The following is a 23,641-nucleotide window of genomic DNA, read 5'->3' as shown; positions in this document are numbered from 1 at the left end:
GTGTCTTTGAATAAACTCCATTCTTTTTCTATATCGCAGAGAACTTCTTTTGGAAATTTTTGTGTAATTAATTCTCTGTACTTCTCAGCACTTTCACTGTCCTTCAGTTTCGAATCCTGTATCCTCATCACTTTCATCTATTTTCTATTTTTCACACACTGATTCATTTTCCATTGTCCCACCAGTACTCTACAGTCTCCATCTGCACTCACACTTGGGATTACCTTCATATTTGTTACTTTCTCTCCCAATTCCCTATCTACTAGAATATAATGAATTACACTCTTGGTTCTTCCATCCCAACTGCATCTGGTGATAACATGACTTTCTCTCTTCATAAACCAGCTGTTTGCTATTTTCATTCCATTCCTTTGGCACAAATCCAGGAGTCTTTTTCCTTCTTCATTTCTTCAAAAATGTTCAAATGTGTGTGAAATCTAATGGGACTTCACTGCTAAGGTCATCAGTCCCTAAGCTTACACCCTACTTAACCTAAATTATCCTAAGGACAAACACACACACCCATGCCTGAGGGAGGACTCGAACCTCTGCCAGGACCAGCCGCACAGTCCATGACTGCAGCGCCTTAGACCGCTCAGCTAATCCCTTGCGGCTTCATTTCTTCCTCCATATCCAAAACATCACAACACTTGCTCAAATCCCTTTCTGTCTTTGCCTACCTGTGCATTAAATCCTCCCATCACTATATTAGCACTCTCTATATGGTTTTATAACTCATTTTCAAAGTCTATCTTCTCTCCTTCACTACATCCCACTTAAGATTCATAAATCTGGATTACTTTTAGTGTTTCTTTTTGGACTCTCAGGTTTAAGATCATGATACTGTTTGACATATACCTCACACTTTCAATACAGCTTTGTACATTCTTAGTCACCATCACTGCCTAACCATTTATCCCAAACCTGTTATTCCCACTCCAGTACAGTTTTCCTCCTCCTCCTCTCAAATTCTTCTCACCTTTTCCCTTCCACTTTGTTTCGCTTAATCCCAATATATCCAACTTTCTCTGTGTTAGTACATCTGTCATTTCTTCCATTTTCCCATTGAGGGTTAATATATTAAGGGTGTCAATATTTAGGTTATTTTTTAGTCCAGTTGGTTTCATCTTGTTGTACTGATGAAAATCATCAGGTCTCCCATCATTCGCACCAGTACTTGAAGAAGCAGTGGGGTCAAATCCTGAGTGGTTCATTCTGAGGCTCATCTGCGTTAGGAAAGCAGTATTGGAAGACTTTCCTACTGGCTTGCTAGGCCTAATGCAAAAAAGGATTTTGCTGTTGGGGTTGTCTCCCTTAGCCTTTGGAGTTTCGATTCCACCACAAGGCAGTGGTTCCCTTCTCATTTAATCCCCAGAAAGGAGGGTTGCCTCATCTGCCAGCTACACCATTCCGAAGTCTTCCTTCTCCGCTGTCGCTGCCATTAAGGTCTTCACACATAACCCTGGGCATGGATTCTGTGTTATACCCCACGGGATTGGGTCCCTGCCTGAACTCAGCCACCCTAGCACTCCGGCCTACTGACATGTAGGATGCCCACCCCCACAACGTGGACACGCCAGACAGGAATACCCCAGTGGAGGAGTAGGGAAGGGGACCCTGCCTCCCTGGAGCTGGGTTAATGATTGTATATGGTGACACAATCAAAGGTTTATTTGTAGAATATCATATTAAATATTTTTATGTTATTTTAATATTTTATTTGTAGAATAACATATTAAAATATTTACATATCATTGTGAATCACCCTGTATACAAAAGAACATGAAATAAATAAATTTTACATGTATACCAACCGGTTGAAAACAGCATGTCTCAAGTTCTCAAGCAGCCTCTTGGACCCCCCCGCAGGGTGAGAATAAAAAACGTAAAAATTAATAAATAAATAAAAAAAATAAAAATTGTGTTTGCGTAACGAAGAGGTTACGTCATGATTGGCTGACTAAATCATGCGTCTTTTACCATATGTGCTGTGAGTGGCTGGCTAAATCCCATCGCGTATGCAGGCTTTGATTGGTTGACAAGCAAATTGAGCAGCCGCTATCTGATTCAGTCCTTACGATGGTACTATGTTGTGTCTGGTAGTGGTATTTACTCTTGCGAATTACGAAAATATGGAATTCCAGTGATTCACTGCATTAAAGATCTCTCCAAAACACGTTATTTTTGGTACTGCATTATAGTGCCGAAGTGGCGGGAACTGCGGTAACGGTATATAAAAATTCCACCAATAATATTTTTTTACATTTTTGGGCGTGATTGTGACTCCCACATATTCTAACGAATTATAGGAGCGGCCAATGACGTATATTTTACTTTGTTTCTGAGTATCTGGGGATTTTCAGTTCCCTGTCTGAAGTCTACCAGCATCCTGTTATAGGATTATAGAATTATACGCAGTTGTCTTCTTTACCAGATCATTTAACTTTCCACAAACATGAGTGACTCCTATTTATTTCCCGAAATTCAAAACTGAACACCTTAAAACATAGACGCGTATCTGAACATTTAAGAATTCGATGTGCACAAAAGACGAAAAACACTAGTTTAAACAAACAGCTGATTCAAACACAAATTCGTCTTCTTACATGCGATTTTCGGTCACAGATTTGAGCAGAACTCCCACGAAAACGTCCAGGATTGTGCACCTCATATCTGCAGAAATTTCCTGTCTACGAGCTACAATTTGTCTGCGCAGATGTTACTTGTGCAAACATTTAGGCTAACAGATAATTTGCGTGTAGACCGGCTAGAAGAAGAGAGCGGTATTCCAATTTCCCGGAATGCTTCGCGCGCGCGTGTGTGTTCGTGAGTGTGTGTGTGTGTGTGTGTGTGTGTGTGTGTGTGGCGCCAAGTAGGAAAGAGCTTGCGAGGAGGGATATTAGAAAGGAAAATAAAATAATAAATAAAGATTGTTTATCAGTTTAGGTTTATTGAGTATATAAATGGTTAACAATAGCTATAGTTCATCGAAGTGAAACTAATACTACTAAAGCACTCGCGTGTGCACAAGATACAGCGTAGGCCTATCAGCGTGTTTACAATTGTAGATAACGTAGTTCATAGTTCAGAACTGAAGAATCGTGGGATGGAAATCGTACTTCAGCTATGACTACTTCGTGGTCCGGCCTACTCAGAATGTCAGTGTTTCATCAGTACTTGTTTTACGTTAAGCCTTAAAAAAAGGCAGTCCAATTATTTTTTTAATCAGTTTCCTTATCTATCTTCTATTTATGTCAGCATTTCATCAGTCCGCGGGTCACATTAAGGACGTGGTAGGTCTTAACGTCAGTTTAATATTTAGGGCCTACTATTAGCTGCGAACGATACACATTTTCTTGCCATTCGTGCTTAGTATTTATAGTCGCACCACTTCACTTCGAAGATGTAGATTTTTGCTCGATACCGCATAGTTTATATTACAACCAGAAAATACATTTTACTACTGAAAGCTTATAGTTCACAGAAAACCTCTGTATGAGCCACCTCCACTAGAATATAATGGCAAATAACTATTTACAAAATTTGCAAAAAATGTCAGAAGTATTACAGATCACATTCAAAACAACTGATGGTATTACTATCCACCTTTAAATTTGTGTTTATAATGAAAATTGGAAATTTTCTAACAGTCACAAATATAAAACAAATATAGTTTCTTGTATAATGTTCTCACACGTATGTGCTTTAAAATCAAAATATATTTACTTACAGCCACAAAAACCACACAGACCTAAGTAAAATGACATCAGCTTGCAGTGCTGTATTTGTATTTAAACAAGTTGTGTTGTCATGTAGGCATCTTGATCATGTTTGAACTTACTTACACATTTTTAATATGAAGCAGTCTAGTAGTGTATGTGAATTTTGTTTTACTATTACCAGTTCTATGTCATTCACCAGCCATGGCTGGACAGACAGCGTCAGGTTTACAATAATATTACTACAATAAGAGGAATAAAATATTGCAATGTAAACTATGATATTAAGGTGGGTACTATGAAACAAAAAGTTAAGAACAAGACTATAATATACTTTACAACAGTAAGACAGTCGGTATTAGAACACAGTGTAGTAAAATAGCATAGTTGCTGTTGTTTTCATTGGTGCTGAGTCTCTATCACAAGAGAAGTATTCTATATTTTACAAAGGTTGTTCTTTTAGTATAAACAAAATTTTAGTTCTAAATTGTTTGATTCACCACACAGCTGGTTTTTTTATCATTAGAGGGTACTTACAATAGTTCTGTGTGTGTCTCAGTTTGTGCTGAATTGGAGAAAATTTCCTTTCTGACAATACAAAGTAATGTACAGTATCTCTATCAAAACCAGAAATTGCTATTTTCTGAATGAATGGTGAACATATTACTAAATAAAAATGCAGTTAACCCTACAATGTTCACTTTGAGACAGTGTGAGTTAAATAAAAAATAAAGACTGACAACTTACCTATCCACACTGCAAAAGAAAACTTAGAAATGAGTACTGAATACACTTCATAAACTGTGTAAGATAATTTGAGCTTATATTTGTATAAATGCCTCAGCTATAATCTAGGATTATAGTTGAGGATAGGATTGTGAAAATAATCTGAACCTGCCATCCCTGTGCTGAAATACTTCCACTTTAGTGAGATGCTGGTACTTAACAATGTATGTTTGTTTCATATTTATCACAGATGGAGGCTAAAGCAAGGCTCACTGGAAATATTTTAGGTTTTTTATTTCCTGTTACATAATGTGGCACTATAACATATACTTCCTGAAGATGTAGTAATTATTGCTGTTAATTAGTAAGACATGCAGTCTTTCTAATAATTCCATCTGAACCTCAATTGCTGCTTCACCACATGTATGTGGTTCATCAATCCCCCTCTGCTACCAACATTAGCTACTCTCAATAGCACTGGTAGGCATTCTCACTCGATGAAATTTTGCTACTACACTTCCTGCATGCTTTATCTTCCCCACAGGCTTCATAGTCCTCTCTGCTTCTCACTTTAGTTGTAGTTATAGGTCTATTTACTCTTCATCATACTGCCTTCTTAATGGTGCCCACCTGTCTTGCTGCACATCCACAAAAATGTGTCTTTGCCATTGACATGCCTACAGTTTGAGTGAACTATCTCTATCATTGTTTTTATGTCCAATGCTGGTCCTTTCCAAATTAGAAAAAAAAAATGCTTTCTTACATATGTGACTGTCATAAATTTCCGTACACTTTTTTCTTGAATTCCAGCTGGTTTTAGTTTAATTTTTTCCTCTGCTTTCCACTTTCTTTCCTGCCCTTAGCTGTACAAATTTTATTTAAGATTTATTCCCTGACAGGACTCCTAGTTTCTTGGTTTTTCTGCCGTTCACATGACTTGCCATTCAAAAATAAAACTTCCTTTTGTACTCAGATGTAGTATTCTGCTAAATTGTTGCCAGTATTTCTCCTCTGCTTTTGAGTTCCTCTACTGCATTTGCTGCCTCTTTTATTTCATCTCTCCTATCACCAAAAGAAATGGAAAATGTTTAACTGTTTAGAAGGTACAGTGGCACCTTTCATGCACAGCTAATGAAAGCTGCTGTCATCATTGTGAACTTTTCTTTGGACACAGATTTTTGATAGTATGCTCTGCCATTAAAAATCGAAGAAAGCAATTAAAATCTTCTCACTTAAACTGTTCCACAATTTTGGCCTGATAAAACTAAGATAAATTCCATTCCACTTTCATGCTTATTGGTGTTTGACAATTGCTGATTCATCCTCTGGCTAAGGCATCAGTGATCAGCTATGTTGGAGGGTTACTGCTCTCTCATATGTCAGTGTCAACTTTCGAAATGGTAACTGCTACTTCCCTTTCAAGCTGTCCAAATGAGAGTCATTTCATTCTGTTCTTTATCTACCTCTATACTCTGCAAGCCACCTTATGTCGTTTGGCGGATGGTATTTCTCATACCACTATTATTTTTCCCCTCTCCTGACCCTAATACTTTCTGTAGGACTAAAATTAGTCATGAGAAATAGCTATTTTGTGCAAATAAAGTGCTTAACATTAGCTGTGACACATTAAATGTTAAAATATTTTCTCAAGAGAAAGTTTTTGAAATTGCAGGTGTATCTTGTTCTAGTATTAAGCTAATACATGTGTCTGTTTACCATAACCCACAAGCTATGTTACTTGTGTTAATGAACATCCAACAAGATAAGATGCATGCGTGGACTAACCTAGATAAAAATGAATTAGATTGTGGTGTGATGGACCCAATGTTATTGAATCATCTAAGCTTGTGGACGACTATTGAGAGTATTAATTATATGCTTAATGACAAGTTATCTGAAGTTCAGTTAGTTAATTAGTTACTTAGTTAGTTTCATGTTTCACTGACCCATTTTGCATGATAAATCATAATGATGTGGAATGAGTCATTTTACATTCACATTGCAAATTTGTGTAAATGGTTACATGCTGAAAGTATGTGATAACATAGAGAGTACCATTGTGTTTATTGACACCCTCATTGAATCACTCAATGAATGTTGCCCACAAGTAACTAAAAGGGTCAAAATTGATTATACACCAAGCAAATGAACTACACTGGTACACTCATTATGTGAAATAATTCTGAAGTGAACTTTTTGCCTTATACACCATGACAAAAGCTGGAAAATATATAGGACAGCAAAAAATTATGGAGAGCATAAAACAAATGAAAAGCAGCCTATAAGGTAGTCAACTCCATAGCAGGGGTTGCTGTAATGGCCAAATGACAAATAATAATAATAATAATTATTATTATTATTATTAAAACAAACATGTGGATCCAGTCTTGCCTGCAGCACTAAATAATGTCTTTATAAACTGTTCAAGTCAAGGACAGTTGGCTGCCTCAGAAATACATGAAAATAATTGTGAAGGTACTTTGGGCAATATAGGCCTACAAGATGTGAGAGACATTGTTTTCAAGTGAACTCAGGTTAGTGGCCAAATTGTGTGCTGAATTGTATCTAATCTAGGTAACTCACATAGTGAAGATGCCTGTGGCTTCTCAAATTACATAATAAAACATGTAGGCCTAGTTGATATTTTCATCTCTGACTTACTTCATAAGCTGCACATTTCAAGCTGGGAAATTCCCTGATGTCTTGAAGTCAAAAGTAATTGTCCCAATTTATAAGAAGGAACAGAAAACAGTCCTGACCGTTAAAGACCAGTATTCTCTATTCCCATAATATCAAAGATCATAGAACACAGTATGAAAGAGCAACTACACAGCTACTTTAAGAACAATAAGCTAATGTCTTCTCACTGTATGGCTTTAGGTCTGGCCTATCGATCATCAAAGGTGTTAATTGTCTGATTGTAGATTATTCTGCAATATTCTGAAAGCTATTCTTTTGTTCCTTTACCTGAGCAAAACATTTCACTCTGTATCACATGATATCCCAACAACAAAATTTGGAAAATATAGTATTAAGGAAATAAATTATCATTAAACAAATCATATCTATTAGATGTAAAACAAGTATTCACATAAATAATTGTAGCTCAAATGCCCTACCTGTTACTACAAGAGTGCCAGAAGATTCTGTCCTGGGCACTTTCCTTTATCTGATATATAGGAATGATCTACTAGTTGTTTACCAAGCGCGGTAACACAGCGGTTAGCACACTGACCTTGCATTTTAGTGGACAAAAATTCAAACCCATCTCCGGCCATCCAGATTTAGGTTTTCTGTTACTTCCCTAAAGTGCTTCAGGCAAGTGCTGGGATGGTTCCTTTCAAAGGGCACGACCGATTTCCTTCACTAATCCAAGCTTGTGCTCAGTCTCTAATTACCTTGTTGTCAATGGGACATTAAACACTAATCTCCTCCTCTTCCTAGTTGTTTGCCCTAAAAGTCAGTACTTTATTCTGATGATACAACACAATCCCAGTATACAGAAATAAAAAGGAAAACACTGACAATGGCTGAAATTTCTGTTCAGTGATTACACAAAAAGAAACCAATAGTAAATAAAAGCAAGGCTGGGGTGGGACGCCAAGTGTGCCCTTCCAAAGGAACCATCCTGAAATGTGCCTTGACTTATTTAGGGCAATCATGGAAAACCTAAATATGGATGGGCAGATGGGGATTTCAGATGTTTTTGTCCGGAATCTTATTCCAGTATCTTACCACTGTGCCCCTTCACTTAGTGCTCTTGTCTGGGGCTTTTCTGTATCCACTGTTAATCTGACCTTGTAACTGTACATCAAGTATAATTGACCGAGTTAGTGCATTTGTGAAGACAAGGGCCTCAGACTTGAGAGGATGGAAGCTCATCTGCACTTGGCCATCCTGATTTAGAATTTCTGTGTTTTCCCAAAAACACTTCAGGCCAATGGCAGTACGCTTCTGTCAACAAGGCCACAACCAATCACCTATCCTGTCATCATTTCCTTAAGATTCTTCCAGTGAATCTCAATCTGTTATGTGCTTTTCCTAGTACTAGCGTTATGCTGTTTTGTATTTTGGTCACTCCAAACTGATACTAAATTTTGTAGTGGGTACTGTTTTCGGTGATTTGTCAAGAATAATGTATTCAAACAATAATGTTTTGTCACATATTTATGCGTAGTACAGTGTATTTATTTACTATATGGGTCAGCTGTTAGTCTATTCCTGAAACAATGAGTTGACCCTGTGAGGGTCTTCCTGCAAGTTGCTACAGTATTGTGACATTGCAACTTACTTACATATAACAGCATCATATGAAAACCACTTTAGACAGCTTCCGGTGTTATCCTGCAGCCTCCCTTAAGATGCACCCAAAGTTGCTTTTATCTGACCGTTTTGCCCCATTATATACATATTGTGCAGATCCTTTTAGGATTACAAGATATTAAGATGTGGAATGTATTAAAGAATATATAAACATACACTCCTGGAAATTGAAATAAGAACACCGTGAATTCATTGTCCCAGGAAGGGGAAACTTTATTGACACATTCCTGGGGTCAGATACATCACATGATCACACTGACAGAACCACAGGCACATAGATACAGGCAACAGAGCATGCACAATGTCGGCACTAGTACAATGTATATCCACCTTTCGCAGCAATGCAGGCTGCTATTCTCCCATGGAGACGATCGTAGAGATGCTGGATGTAGTCCTGTGGAACGGCTTGCCATGCCATTTCCACCTGGCGCCTCAGTTGGACCAGCGTTCGTGCTGGACGTGCAGACCGCGTGAGACGACGCTTCATCCAGTCCCAAACATGCTCAATGGGGGGCAGATCCGGAGATCTTGCTGGCCAGGGTAGTTGACTTACACCTTCTAGAGCACGTTGGGTGGCACGGGATACATGCGGACGTGCATTGTCCTTTTGGAACAGCAAGTTCCCTTGCCGGTCTAGGAATGGTAGAACGATGGGTTCGATGACGGTTTGGATGTACCGTGCGCTCTTCAGTGTCCCCTCGACGATCACCAGTGGTGTACGGCCAGTGTAGGAGATCGCTCCCCACACCATGATGCCGGGTGTTGGCCCTGTGTGCCTCGGTCGTATGCAGTCCTGATTGTGGCGCTCACCTGCACGGCGCCAAACACGCATACGACCATCATTGGCACCAAGGCAGAAGCGACTCTCATCGCTGAAGACGACACGTCTCCATTCGTCCCTCCATTCACGCCTGTCGCGACACCACTGGAGGCGGGCTGCACGATGTTGGGGCGTGAGCGGAAGACGGCCTAACGGTGTGCGGGACCGTAGCCCAGCTTCATGGAGACGGTTGCGAATGGTCCTCGCCGATACCCCAGGAGCAACAGTGTCCCTAATTTGCTGGGAAGTGGCGGTGCGGTCCCCTACGGCACTGCATAGGATCCTACGGTCTTGGCGTGCATCCGTGCGTCGCTGCGGTCCGGTCCCAGGTCCACGGGCACGTGCACCTTCCGCCGACCACTGGCGACAACATCGATCTACTGTGGAGACCTCACGCCCCACGTGTTGAGCAATTCGGCGGTACGTCCACCCGGCCTCCCGCATGCCCACTATACGCCCTCGCTCAAAGTCCGTCAACTGCACATACGGTTCACGTCCACGCTGTCGCGGCATACTACCAGTGTTAAAGACTGCGATGGAGCTCCGTATGCCACGGCAAACTGGCTGACACTGACGGCGGCGGTGCACAAATGCTGCGCAGCTAGCGCCATTCGACGGCTAACACCGCGGTTCCTGGTGTGTCCGCTGTGCCGTGCGTGTGATCATTGCTTGTACAGCCCTCTCGCAGTGTCCGGAGCAAGTATGGTGGGTCTGACACACCGGTGTCAATGTGTTCTTTTTTCCATTTCCAGCAGTGTAGATTAAGAATAATGGGAATTTCTGGATTGAGTGATAGATAAAATAAGGGATCGGCAACCAGTCACCTATAATAGATCCATGTGTGGGGCACAGAAACACATAACAGAAAACAGCATTCACACTAGCATTTGAGCACTAGCTTGCTTTCTAGCAGTAGTACACACATTCACACACACACACAACCACAAAGCCATCCAAATGCAGACTCCTATGGACATGGCAAGTCTTGCCTGACTCAATAAACTGAAAATTACTATGCTGTATAAACACGAGCTCAATGTAGTTATTTTGTCTATTGCTTACTTACTCCTTGGCCTCCTTTGGCCTCCTGGACAATCTCCAGCCACACTTCTCTGCTGGTTGCCTTGACTCTCCATCTTCTAATTCCCTTTCTTCTCAAGTCCTCACTAAAAACCAATTTGTATATGGTTTCTGTTGTCAGCGTCATTTATCTGTTACATCTGCCTGGTTTCCTTTGTCCTTCGGTCCAATAACTAGCTCTTTTTCTGGGATGGGGTTGTTAGACCCACACCCAACCCTCCTCCTTTATCCAGGCTTGGGACTGGCACTGGGATTTCCATGGTGTCTCCCAGTGGTAGAGTTATTTTGTCTACTCACTTGAGAGGAAATGCTGGGGAGGTATAGTCTCTCTGTAAACTGAAGAGCGAGCCCTGCTCATGGTGGAGGAAGGTGCATTTCCTGGAAGAATGCTACAGCTGCTGTACAGGGTGACTAAGGATCAATTTCTTTCTATCAGTGTAGAATTGTGCACAGATATTTATGGAGATTCTGCCCATATGTGTTTCTTGTGCTAGTATTGTTAGTAACTCGTATCTGTATTCCATTTGGTGTTATCGCACTATGTGGGAAATAAACAACCAAGGTATGTTTGTACACTTTGTCACCAACAACTCATAAGATGAGCTGTGGAAGTGTTGGTATAACTTTTTGAAACATCTTAAAGTTGCTTTTTGTGATGTAGTGGGGTGCATATAGTGAGGAATCACCTGCTTGCTCCTCAGTTTGCAAGCCTACAAAGGAGGGAAGTGCAGTCCAGTGACCTACTTTCTCTCTCACTTTAGCCTTTTAGCCTTCTCATTCCCCTCCTCCTCCCTCTTTCACCCTGTCACGCTCTCTCCCTCCCTCCCCCCCCCCCCTCCTCACCCAGGACACAATTCATTCCTTAATACAACTCTACTGCACTTTGATGCACATTTGACATTTGTTCTTAACCCACTTCATGTAACAATAAACATTACTGTTATACCATTAAATCATTATTTTCAATAATCTGCAATTTTTCCATCCCCTGCAATTCGGCAACAATGTAGTTTAATTTTGTATTGGGAGAAATTTTTGTTTGACGCTGCAGATTTTGAGTTATTTGAGAAAATCATATGCAGGTTACCTGTAAATATTAGCCTACTCCCACACGTCCTATAGTCTGGGCTTTTGTAGTTGTTAACAACACTTCCTCCTACCACCCTACAAAAATGTGCAACTACATATATTTTTCCCCTAAAATTCCTTTCTTTACTGGACTATATCATCAGTAGACCTATTTAAGACAATGTCCATGTCCATGCACATAATTATATTTAAGACATTGTCTTTGGTTTTACTGGCATAGTTGGCCCCTGTCCAAATCATTGCATCTCAGATTGTTTTGATTTCATTACAGGTGAGGTTGATTATGAAACTAAAACATGAACTTTTTGATTCATTATATTGCTTAATATTTTACAGTACTTTGTATAATAATTTATTTGGGTAGGCTTGCCTGAAATTTTTGCCCTAATGTACTATTCTCATTTTTTGTTTGCAAGATACACTAATTCCTTTTGTGCTCAATGGCTTTTTTGTGGTTTCTTTGGAGTGATTCTTGTATGTTGGAAAGGAATGTTCAAATATTGCTACAGTTTCATTCCTAAACAGATTATGTTTGGAAATGACATCTTTTTCACAATAGGTGTGTCTCCAGTTTACATCTTTGAGACATGATTTGAAGGCCTTAATCGTTTTTTATTTATTTGTCTGACCATTGGGTCTCAGTTTTCACCATTCAATATTTTACTAATAGTCATTAAGAATCATGTGTTGATTTCTATTTATATAGTGTAATAGTGCAAAAAATCGCAGGAGCAATGGGGAGATGTACAAGATACTGGTAAAACATAACCATAAATCAAAATGATATGCTAAACAGAGAATGTTGTCCATGCTGAAAACATGGCTATCAAATACTCTACCTTATGTTTATTGACTATAACCATTCAGTCTCAGCATGTATGCTGAAAGAGTTGGCTGTGTTACAGAGGATATATCTGAGATAGGCTTTTCAGTAGAGAATGAAGGGGAGACTAGAGGCATGCCAATCAAGGCTGATATAGATAAATGTGCATTATTTTGTAGTCTCGTATGTGACAGAAATTTCTAGGAACACATTGTTTCGTGAAGACCTTTCAACACCATCCATTATTGATGTTTGTCAGAAGTGCTTGTCCTTTATCCCAACAGCCAAGGCACTTAGCATCTAGTCTCTAGATGTTTATGTATAGAGTTGTATCCAGATAAACATTATACAGCAGCGAGTCAGTGGCAGAGCCATTTCTTTAATGTATCATCTGTGTTTATCCCCACAACATCTTTGGAAAGTAATAGCTTTTTGGTGGGTTCACCAACATGTAACACAGTGACCATCAGTAAAAGTACTCTTCACTGATCAGTGTTTATTCAGTCCCCAAAAGAGGTTCATAATTAATAAATGAAAAGCACCAGTTTGCTTTTGTTCTGCAATATTACTTTTATTGTGTTAACCGGTTTTCGGCTTACATGGCCATCTTCAGACATTTACTGAGTATTGTCACCAAATAAGTTACAATGCTTGCAAACAACATTGGAAGAGAAGTAACACGTCCAGACTGAAGCAGAAACATACAGTAAATAACGTCTTTGACAGTGTGGTGGTAATTCAATGAAAAAGTAAAAAAATTGAACAGTAAATAAATAAAAATGGAGTAGACAACAAAAACTTTAACACAAAATATGAACAGTATGCCTACATAACAGTTGCTATTAATAAACAAAACAAATAAAATAAAATAAGTACCGGGCAATGCTACATCAGGAGGTATAAAACATGTAGAGTGATACACAAACCAATTAAAAGTAGAAACAATTATCATTGTAACTACAGGAACTTAAGCAATATCAATAAGATAAACAGAAATAAATAAATGCAAGAAGATGGAAGTGTTTCAGGGAAGATACAGTATATGCAATCTTTGAGAGTGTGGTGGTACTGCATTTTAATATTAATATTATATTCCAAACTGTAACCCGCCAGGTTAGCCAAGAGTGCTAATGCGCTGCTTCCTGGACTTGGGTAGGCGCGCTGGCCCCGGATCGAATCCACCCGTCGGATTGACGACGAGGGCCGGTGTTCCAGCGAGCCGGGATGTGGTTTTTAGGCAGTTTTCCACATCCCTCTAGGTTAATACCGGGCTGGTCCCCACGTCCCTCCTCAGTTACACGACTCACAGACATTTGCAACACATCCACACTTTTCCATGATTTACACTAGATGCAGACAGATGGGGTACTCTGATTCTGTCCCGGGGGGTACGGGGTGGCGGCAGGAAGGGCATCCGGTCAGCCCTTCAACTTAACATGCCAAATCCGATTTAACCACGCCAACCCCGCGCAAAATGTGGGACAAAGGCGCAAGCGATAGAATTCCAAACTGTGGCTATGTAACAGTTTGCATTAAATAAATGAACCAACTAAAATATAAACAATATTTGATGAGAAAACTACATAGGGTGTTAAACATGGACAGTAATACAAGTACCATTTAAAATAAAGCCTTAACAATTGAAGCTATAGTGTATATGGAATACATAGACAACATCAATAAAGCAAAAGAACTTAATGCATACAGGAAAATGGGAATATGTAGGAACAGACAGTGTGGGAAGTAATGAACAACAGAGATGATTATATGAAGTTTTTGAGAGGGGAAGTGCTGAGCTTCGTCTGGTCATACGGGATTAGATCTGGACTGTGAGCGAGATGTTTGTTAATTTCCAGGGCTTCCAGCAGGTTGAGTTTATGGCCTTTGTTTTCTAAGTGAAGTACATGGGACACTGGCTGGTAGTTGTGACCCTCACTCAGTACATGATAAGCAAATGCAGAGTCAGAATTCTGCAACCTCCAGCTGCGTTCATGTTCAGCCAGCTTAGTTGCTATGTCTCTGCATGAGTGACCGATGTGAAATTTTTCACAATCAGAACAGGTGATTTTATATACCCCAGTATACCCCACTGTTGGCTAGTAACTGGATCTTATCTTTGTTATTAAAAATACACTGAGCTGTCGTGTTCTTAACATAGTAGGAAAGCCTATACTTGCAGCAACTCACCCCCCCCCCCCCCCCCTCCTGCGGGTCCAGGGTTTAGAATAGGCCCAATGTATTCCTGCCTGTTCTAGGAGGTGACTTAAAGGAGTCTCACGTGTTTTGGCCTTTATGTGATGGTCCCCTGTCAGGTTTGACCTCCATCTATCTAAATTTTCCTGAAGAGCGAGCCAACTGTGGAAGGGCACGTTACATGGTGCATCGTGTCCATCGTGCATTGAGATCCTTAGCCCACTTTCTCGTCGTCGCATTGCAGTCCCACTCATTCTCCATCTCTTGGTCGAGGACACCTTTTTGGGTGTGTTTTTCATCATGCACTATGCAGTGTCGCTTTCTGCGCCAACGATAACCATGGACTTCTTTGCACCTCATATCCAGGACAGTAGCAAGTCGGGTGTGGTGGGGCCACCATGTACCCTGTTGGTCGTAGCCCCCTGACAACACGGGGATCATTCTGCTGATGCACTCTCCACATATGCCATGAGGTAGATGCCCATCTCCCAGGAGCATCGGGACTCCTGGCAATGGCCATTCTGCCAGGTGGCCCTTGCTGAGGTGGCATCAGGGTGGATGACAAACCATGAAGTGTAGTACTCATCTCTTGCTGGTGGCCCACCACCAGCAGTCTCTGAGTGTGCAACGTCTAACTTCAATTCTAAGAAATACGACTCCAAATTGTTCCGCTCCCTGGCCACACCACAGGCGGAACGTCTGGCTAAGGAGGGCAGCAAAGCCCCGGTACCTTGTATGTACAAGAATTGATGGGGAATCTTCCATGTCCACGAAACCACAGTTTTTTGTGGAGCATTTGGAGGACAAGTTTGGGGAGGTGGAGGGATTGTCCAAAATGAACTCTGGGTCAGCCTTGATAGAAACAGCATCATCTGCCAAGTCACAGGCATTACTCGCTTGTGGCAAGGGGATGTTTCTGATACCATCATACCTCATAAGAGCTTAAATATGGCCCAGGGTATTATATTCTACAGGGACCTACTTTTGCAGTCTGATGATGAGCTGTGCGCCAATTTAGAGAGGGGAGGTGTTCATTCCATCAGGTGCGTCCATCGACTAGGTTGCCACCAGTGCCTTCATCTTGGCCTTTGAGGGTCACAAATTGCCCGAGAAGGTCAAGATGATGGTCTAATGCTGTGACGTCAAGCCATAAATCCCTCCCCCGATGCAGCGCTTTAAGTGCTGGACGTTTGGCCACATGTCTCCCTGCTGCATTTCCAGCCCCAACTGTCGAGAATGTGGATGTCTGTCACATCCCAATACTCCATGCACCTCACCTTCCATCTGTGCCAAATGTGGAGAGCATCATTCACCTTGCTCGCCAGACTGCAGGATTTTACAGAAAGAGAGGAAAATCGTGGAATATAAGACCCTGGACTGACTGACCTACATCCTGTGGCTATGTCCTCCTCATAAGCCGCTGCTACGAGAACAGTTGTCGCCCCATCACTTCCTTGAATGCCTGTCGCCTCTCAGAATCAGGAGACACCACCTGCCTCCTTGATGGGGAGGGGGGGGGGGCATTTCCCTCCCTGTTCCTCCCGCATCACCTACTTCAGGTGCAAAACCCCCCCCCCCCCCCCCCCCAACCATTGGAGATTTCAGTCCCCACTTCTGAGCCAGAGAAGCGTAAGTCTTCTTCAGCTCCTCTCACTAGGAAGGGTCACTCCCTTCCCAGGTTTCTGCTAGTGGGAAAGATGACACCCGCCAGCAGCTGAAGAGACCAAAACCAGCTGATTGTAGGGCTTCATGCTCATCCTCAGTCCCGTAGACTGAGCCAGTGAAGTCCTCCCAGCGAGGGAAACCCAAGGAACAGCACGAGAAATCGAAAAAGAAGACCCCTAAGAACAAGGGACTTGCGACGGCACCCACACCACCGCTACCTAAAAGCTCTGTGTCTGAGGATGGGGTGGAGATTCTGGCGTCCGTTGAGGACCTGGATCTCGCTGGACCCTCGGACACAATGGATATAGAATGCTCAGGCAATAAGTCAGTGGCAGCAGGTTACCCTGAGGCATAAACTGCCTCAAGGAATGATCCATGCCTTCCCAGTCTCACGATGATGTCATCCCCCAGTGGAAATACAATGGTTTTTTCCACCGCCTGGCTGAGGTACAGCAACTGTTAACCTTTACACCTGCTTTCTGCATTGCTCTCCAGGAAACCTGATTCCCACCAATGCGGACCCCTCCCCTCCACTGCTACAGGGGATATTACAGGAACCGTAGCGACTATAATCGAGTGTCAGGTGGAGTTTGCGTTTATGTCCTAAACTCCGTCTGTAGTGAAACTGTTCCCCTTCAAACCCCTCTTGAAGCTGTGGCTGTAAGGATAAGGACGACACAGGAAATAACTGTCTGCAATGTATATCTTCCTCCAGATGGTGAAGTACCCCTGAATGTATTAGCTGCACTGATTGATCAGCTCCCTAAACCTTTCCTACTTTTGGGATATTTTAATGCCCATAACCCCTTGTAGGGTGGCGCCGTACTAACTTTACTGTCTCAGTTCGACCTCTGCCTCTTAAAAAATGGTGCTGCCACACATTTCAGTGTGTCTCAACGTAGTTACTCGGCCATTGATTTATCAATTTGCAGCTCAGGACTTCTCCCATCTATCCACTCTAGAGCACATGACAACCTGTGTGGTAGTGACCATTTCCCCATCTTCCTGTCACTGCCCCGGCATCAGACCCATGGACGCCTGCCCAGATGGGCTTTAAGCAAGACAGAAGGCAGACTGGGATGCTTTCACCTCTGCTGTCACCGTTGAATCTCCCCCACGCGGGAACATCGATGTGAGGGTTGAGCAGATGACAACAATTGTTACTGCGGCAGAAAACGGGATCCCTCACTCTTTAGGATGCCCCCGGCGAAAGACAGTGCCTTGGTGATCGCTGGAAGTCGCTGAGGCAATTAGAGAGCGTCGGCGAGCTCTACAGCGACATAAGCGACATCCTTCCCTAGAGCATCTGATAGCCTTTAAGCGGCTCCATGCCTGTGTATGCCAGCTTATAAAACGACGGAAATAGGAGTGTTGGGAAAGGTATGTGTCAACCATTGGGTGCCATACGTCACCTTCCCAAGACTGGACGAAGTTCAGACGTCTTTCTAGGTACCAGACTCCAACAGGTGTGTTACCATCAATGGTGTACTATGTACCAATGCAAACACGATTGCCGAGCACTTTGCTGAGCACTGTTCTCGAGCCTCTGCGTCGGAGAACCACCCCCCCTCCCCCCCCCCCCCAGCCTTTCACCCTCACAAACAGCAGATGGAAAGGAAAGTTCTCTCGTTCACTGCACGCCACAGTGAACCCTATAACGCCCCATTTACAGAGTGGGGGCTCCTCAGCAGACTTGCGCACTGCCCCGACACAGCTCCTGGGCCAGATCAGATCCACAGTCAGATGATTAAACGTCTCTCATCTGACTACAAGCGCCATCTCCTCGTCATCTTCAACCGGATCTGGTGTGATGGCGTCTTTCCATCGCAATGGCAGGAGAGCACCATCGTTCTGGTGCTCAAACCCGGCAAAAACCCGCTTGATGTGTATAACTATCGGCCCATCAGGCTCACGAACGTTGTTTGTAAGCTGCTGGAACATATGGTGTGTCGGCGGTTGTGTTGGGTCCTGGAGTCACATGGCCTACTGGCTCCATGTCAGGGCAGCTTCTGCCTGGGGGGCTCTACCACTGATAATTTTGTGTCCCTCGAGTCTGCCATCCAAACGGGCTTTTCCAGACGCCAACACCTTCTTCCCATCTTTTTTGATCTACGCAACGTGTATGACACCACCTGGTGACATCATATCCTTGCCACATTATACAGGTGGCGTCTCCGAGACCCCAGGACATGTCAGCATCCCAGGCAACAAACTTGCCAACAGGCTTGCCAAACAAGCTACGTGGAAACCGTTTCTGTAGATGGGCATCCCTGAACCTGACCTGCGTTCTGGCTTACGCCCCAGGGTTTTTAGGCTTTGGGAAACGGAATGTCATAACAGTACACACAACAAACTGTGTCTCATTAAGGAGACTATGAATGTAAGGAAGTCTTCCATGTGGGCCTCTTGCAGGGAATCAGTTGTCCTCTGCTGGCTCCGCATTGGCCACACTTGGGCGACCCATGGTTACTTCCTGCACCGTGAAGACCCGTCTGAGTGTTGGTGTGGCACCTGGTTGACAGTGGGCCATATTCTGGTGCACTGCCCCACTTTGACTGCCCAGCGACGAAATCTTGGGTTACTGGACTCATTGCCGCTAATTTTATCTGTCTGACAATGCCTCATCTGCTGATTTAGTTTTACGTTTTATTCGTGAGCGTGGGTTTTATCATTTGATCTAACTTTTAGCGCATGTCCTTTGTCCCTCTGTGTCCTCTACCCTAGTGCTTCCAGGGTGGAAAGTGTTGCAGAGTGGCTGGCTTCTCCTTTTTTATTCTCATGGTCAGCCAGCCATGGTAATCTGCTTTGTTGTTTTAATCACTTCATCCCGTTTCTTGCGCTTTTGTGGTTTTCTTGTCCCCTTTTGTCCATGTACATGTTTGTTGCTCTTCATCATTCTCGTGATTTTTGCTTTCATTCCGTTTTGATTTATCAATTTTGTTTGTTTTATTCTCACACTTGGGGTATTGTTTTGTTTGGAATAAGGGACTGATGACCTCGTAGTTTCGTCCCTTTTCCTCTCTTTTAATCCAATCAACCAATCCAACCAACCAGTCACGGGCATTACTCGCTTGTGATAAGTTGGGGTATGTTTCTGTTACCATCACGCCCCTTAAGAGCTTAAATGTGGTCCAGGGTATTATATTCCACAGGGACCTTTTTTTGCAGTCTGATGATGAGTTGCGTGCCAATTTAGAGTGGTGAGGTGTTCATCTCATCCAGCGCGTCCATCAGGCTCCAAGGGATAATCAGGTTGCCACCAGTGCTATCGTCTTGGCCTTCGAGGGTGACATATTGCCGGAGAAGGTCAAGGTGATGATCTACTGCTGTGACATCAAGCCATATATCCCTCCACTGATGTGGTGCTTTAAGTGCTAGAAGTCTGGTCATACGTCTTCCTGCTGTACTTCCAGCATCACATGTAGAGGTCGTGGACGTCTATCACATCCCAATACTCCATGTGCCCCGCCTCCTATCAGTGTCAACTGCGGAGTGCATCTTTCACCTTGCTCGCCAGACTGCAGGATTTTACAGAAAGAGAGGAAAATCACGGAATATAAGACCATGGACCGACTGACCTACACTGAGGCTAAGAGGAAATGTCAGTTCCTAAATCCTGTGGCTGTGACCTCCTTTACGCCGCCACTACGAGAACAGTTGTCACCCCATCAGTTCCTCTAATTCCTGTTGCCTCTCAGAACCGGAAGACTACACCTGCCCTCTTGATGGTGGGGTGCACTTCCCTCCCTGTTGCTCCCGCACCACCTACTTCGGGAGCAACACCCCTCCAACCATCAGGGATATCAGCAGGAGAAGCATAAGTCTTCTTCGGCTCCTCTCACTAGGAAGGGGTCCCTTGGGTCACTCCCTTCCCAGGTTTCTGCTAGTGGGAAAGATGACACCCGCCAGTGGCTGAAGAGACCAAAATAAGCTGGTCATAGGGTTTCACGCTCATCTTCAGTCCCAGAAAGTGCATCAGTGAATTCCTCGCAGCCAGGGAATCCCAAGGAGCAGCGGTAGACATCCAAAAAGAAAATCCCCAAGACCAAGGGAATTGCGGTGGCACCCACACCACCGCTACCTAAAAGCTCTGCGTCTGAGGATGAGGTGGAGATTCTGGCATCTGCTGAGGACCTAGTTCTTGCCAGACCCTCAGACACAATGGATATAGACTGCTCAGGCAATAAGTCGGTGGCAGCAGGTGACCCTGAGGCGTAAACTGCCTCATTGAATGTTCCATGCCTTCCCAGTCTCACAATGACGTCATCTCCCAGTGGAGTTGCGGCGGTTTTTTTCCACCGCCTGGCTGAGGTATGGCAGCTGTTAAGCTTTACACTTGCTTTCTGCATTCCCTCCAGGAAACCTGGTTCCCGGCAATGTGGACCCCTGCCCTCAACTTCCTAAACCTTTTAACGCCCACAACCCCTTGTGGGGTGGCGCTGTGCTTACTAGCTGAGGCAGAGATGTCGTAACTTTACTGTCCCAGTTCGACCTCTGCCTCTTAAATACTGGGGCCGCCACACATTTCAGTGTGGCACATGGTAGTTACTCGGCCATTTATTTATCAATTTGCAGTGCAGGGCTTCTCCCATCTAATCACTGGAGAGCCCATGATGACCTGTGTGGTGGTGACTTCCCCATCTTCCTGTCACTGCCCCGGCCTCAGGCCCATGGACGCCTGCCCAGATGGGCTTTAAACAAGGCGGACTGGGAAGCTTTCACCTCTGCTGTCACCGTTGAATCTGCCCCACACGGTAACATCGATGTGAGGGTTGAGCAGGTGACTAAAACCATTGTTTCTGCGTCAGTAAACGCGATCCTTCGCTCTTTAGGGTGCCCGCTGCGAAAGACAATCCCTTGGTGTTCCCGGAAGTCTCTGAAGTAATTAAGGAATGTTGGCTAGCTCTACAGCGACATAAGTGGCACCCTTCCCAGGAGCACGTCATAGCCTTTTAACAGCTCTGTGCCCATGTTCACCAACTTAATGAACAATGGAAGCAGGAGTGTTGGGAGAGATACGTCTCAACCATTGGGTGCTATATATCACCTTCCCAAGTCTGGGCAAAGATCGAATGTGTTTTCGGGTACCAGGCCCAAACAGGTGTTCCTGGTGTTAACATAAATGGCGTGTTATCTACCTACGCTAACGCGATTGCCGAGCATTTTTCTGAGGACTATTCTCGAGCCTCTGCATCGGAGAATTACCCCCCAGGCTTTCGCACTCTCAAACGGCGGCTGTAAGGGAAAGTGCTCTCGTTCACTACACGCCACAGTGAATCTTATAATGCCCCATTTACATAGTGGGAGCTTCTCTGTGTCCTTGCACATTGCCCCGACACAGCTCCTGGGCCAGAATGGATCCACAGTCAGATGATTAAACATCTCTCATCTGACTACTAGTGACATCTCCTTCTCATCTTCAACCAGATCTGGTGCAATGGCATCTTTCCATCGCAATGGCAGGAAAGCACAATCATTCCAGTGCTCAAAACCAGTATAAACCTGCTTGATGTGGATACCTATTGGCCCATCAGCCTCACCAAAGTTCTTTGTATGTTGCTGGAATGTATGTTGTCTTGGTGGTTGGGTTGGGTCCTGGAGTCACGTGGCCTACTGGCTCCATGTCAGGGCGGCTTCCGCCAGGGTCTCTCTACCACTGATAATTGTGCCCCTTGAGTCTGCCATCCGAACGGCCTTTTACAGATGCCAACACCTGGTCCTTTTTGAGTTAAGAAACGCGTATGACACGACCTGGTGACATCATATCCTTGCCACATTATATGAATGGGGTCTCCGGGGTCAGCTCCCGATTTTTATCCAAAATTTCCTGTTACTTCGTACTTTCGATGTCCAAGTTGGTTCCTGCCATAGTTCCCCCCATATCCAGGAGATTGGGGTCCCACATGGCTCTGTATTGAGTGTATCTTTTTAGTGGCCATTAATGGTCTAGCAGTAGCTGTAGGGCCATCCATCTCACCTTGTCTGTATGCAGGCTTTGCCTGGACGTTTCACATGGCCCTAAGGACTTAGCAAATGGCCCTAAGGACTTAGTCAACGCCGCGGCTCTCCACTGCCACTTCCTCTCAATTCTTGAGATGTGCCGAGGCCATGAAGTGGTTTACACCGATGGCTTAATGGCTGATGATCATGTTGGCTTCGCTTATGTCCATGGAGGACATACTGAGCAGCATCCCTCCCCCAATGGCTGTAGTGTTTTCACTGCCGAGCTGGTGGCTGTATCTTGTGCTGTTGAGCACATCAGTTCATGTCCCGGAGAGTCCTTTCTTCTGTGTATTGACTCCTTGAGCTGCCTACAAGCTATCGACCCATGCTACACTTGTCATCCTTTGATAGCGACCATCCAGGAGTCCATCTATGCTCTGGAACAGTCCTGTCATTCAGTGGTGTTTGTTGGACCCTAGGTCATGTTGGAATCCCAGGCAACAAACTTGCAGACAATTTGGCTAACAGGCTACATGGAAACCAGTTATGGAGATTGGCTTCTCTGCAACTGACCTGCATTCAGTAGTACGCTGCAAGGTTTTTTGGCTTTGGGAGACATAATTGGATAACCCCAGTATGCACAACAAACTGCTTGCCATTAAGGAGGCTACGTATGTGTGGAAGACCTCTAAACGAGCCTATCGCAGGGAGTCTGTGGTTCTCTGTTGGCTCTGCATTGGCCACACTTGGGTGACACATGGCTACCTCCTGCACCGTGATGACCCACCTCAGTGTCGGTGTGGCGCCCAGCTGACAGTGCCCAACATCTTGGTGAGCTGTCCTTCTTTGGCTGCCCTCCGACAGACTCTTCAGTTACAGGATTTGTTGCCATTAATTTTAGCTGACAACGCCTCATCGGCTAATTTAGTTCTATGTTTTATATGTGATGATGGGTTTTACATTCTATATAAGTTTTAGTGCATGTCCTTTGTCCCTTTGTGTTCTCCACTGTAATGCTTTTAGGCTGGATGTTTTAATGTGTTGCAGAGTGGCTGGCTTTTCCTTTTTATTCTCGTGGTTGGCCAGCCAGGGTCATCTGCTCTCTTGTTTTTATCCCTTCCACCTGTTTCTTGCTTCTCTATGTGGTTTTCATTTCCTGTTTTGCCCATGGTAGTGTTGGCTGTCTTTCTGTCATTCTTCTGGCTCTTCCTTTCACCTGTTATTGTGCTGTATATCTCCTTTCTTTTCTTCTTCCCCTGG

At 43.7% G+C, this 23,641-nt stretch overlaps 1 protein-coding gene across 2 annotated transcripts in view; it reads left to right on the top strand.

The window, feature by feature from the left end:
• The first annotated feature begins 3,023 nt into the window (after positions 1–3,023).
• LOC126470273 (probable cytochrome P450 CYP44) overlaps positions 3,024–23,641 on the top strand; it is a 279,280-nt gene continuing 258,662 nt past the window's right edge. The window contains exon 1 of one of the 2 annotated variants that reach the window (XM_050098015.1): positions 3,024–3,293. In XM_050098015.1, the coding sequence (XP_049953972.1) occupies positions 3,252–3,293 (42 nt within the window). In that variant the 5' untranslated portion in view covers positions 3,024–3,251. The remainder of the gene's footprint in view (positions 3,294–23,641) is intronic. The other variant, XM_050098016.1, reaches the window with a different exon arrangement.

Source organism: Schistocerca serialis, chromosome 3, assembly GCF_023864345.2.
Source record: "Schistocerca serialis cubense isolate TAMUIC-IGC-003099 chromosome 3, iqSchSeri2.2, whole genome shotgun sequence".
NCBI classification, from domain to species: Eukaryota; Metazoa; Arthropoda; class Insecta; order Orthoptera; family Acrididae; genus Schistocerca; species Schistocerca serialis.
Note: the sequence above shows the minus strand (reverse complement) of the source record. Positions and strands in the feature narration are given on the sequence as shown.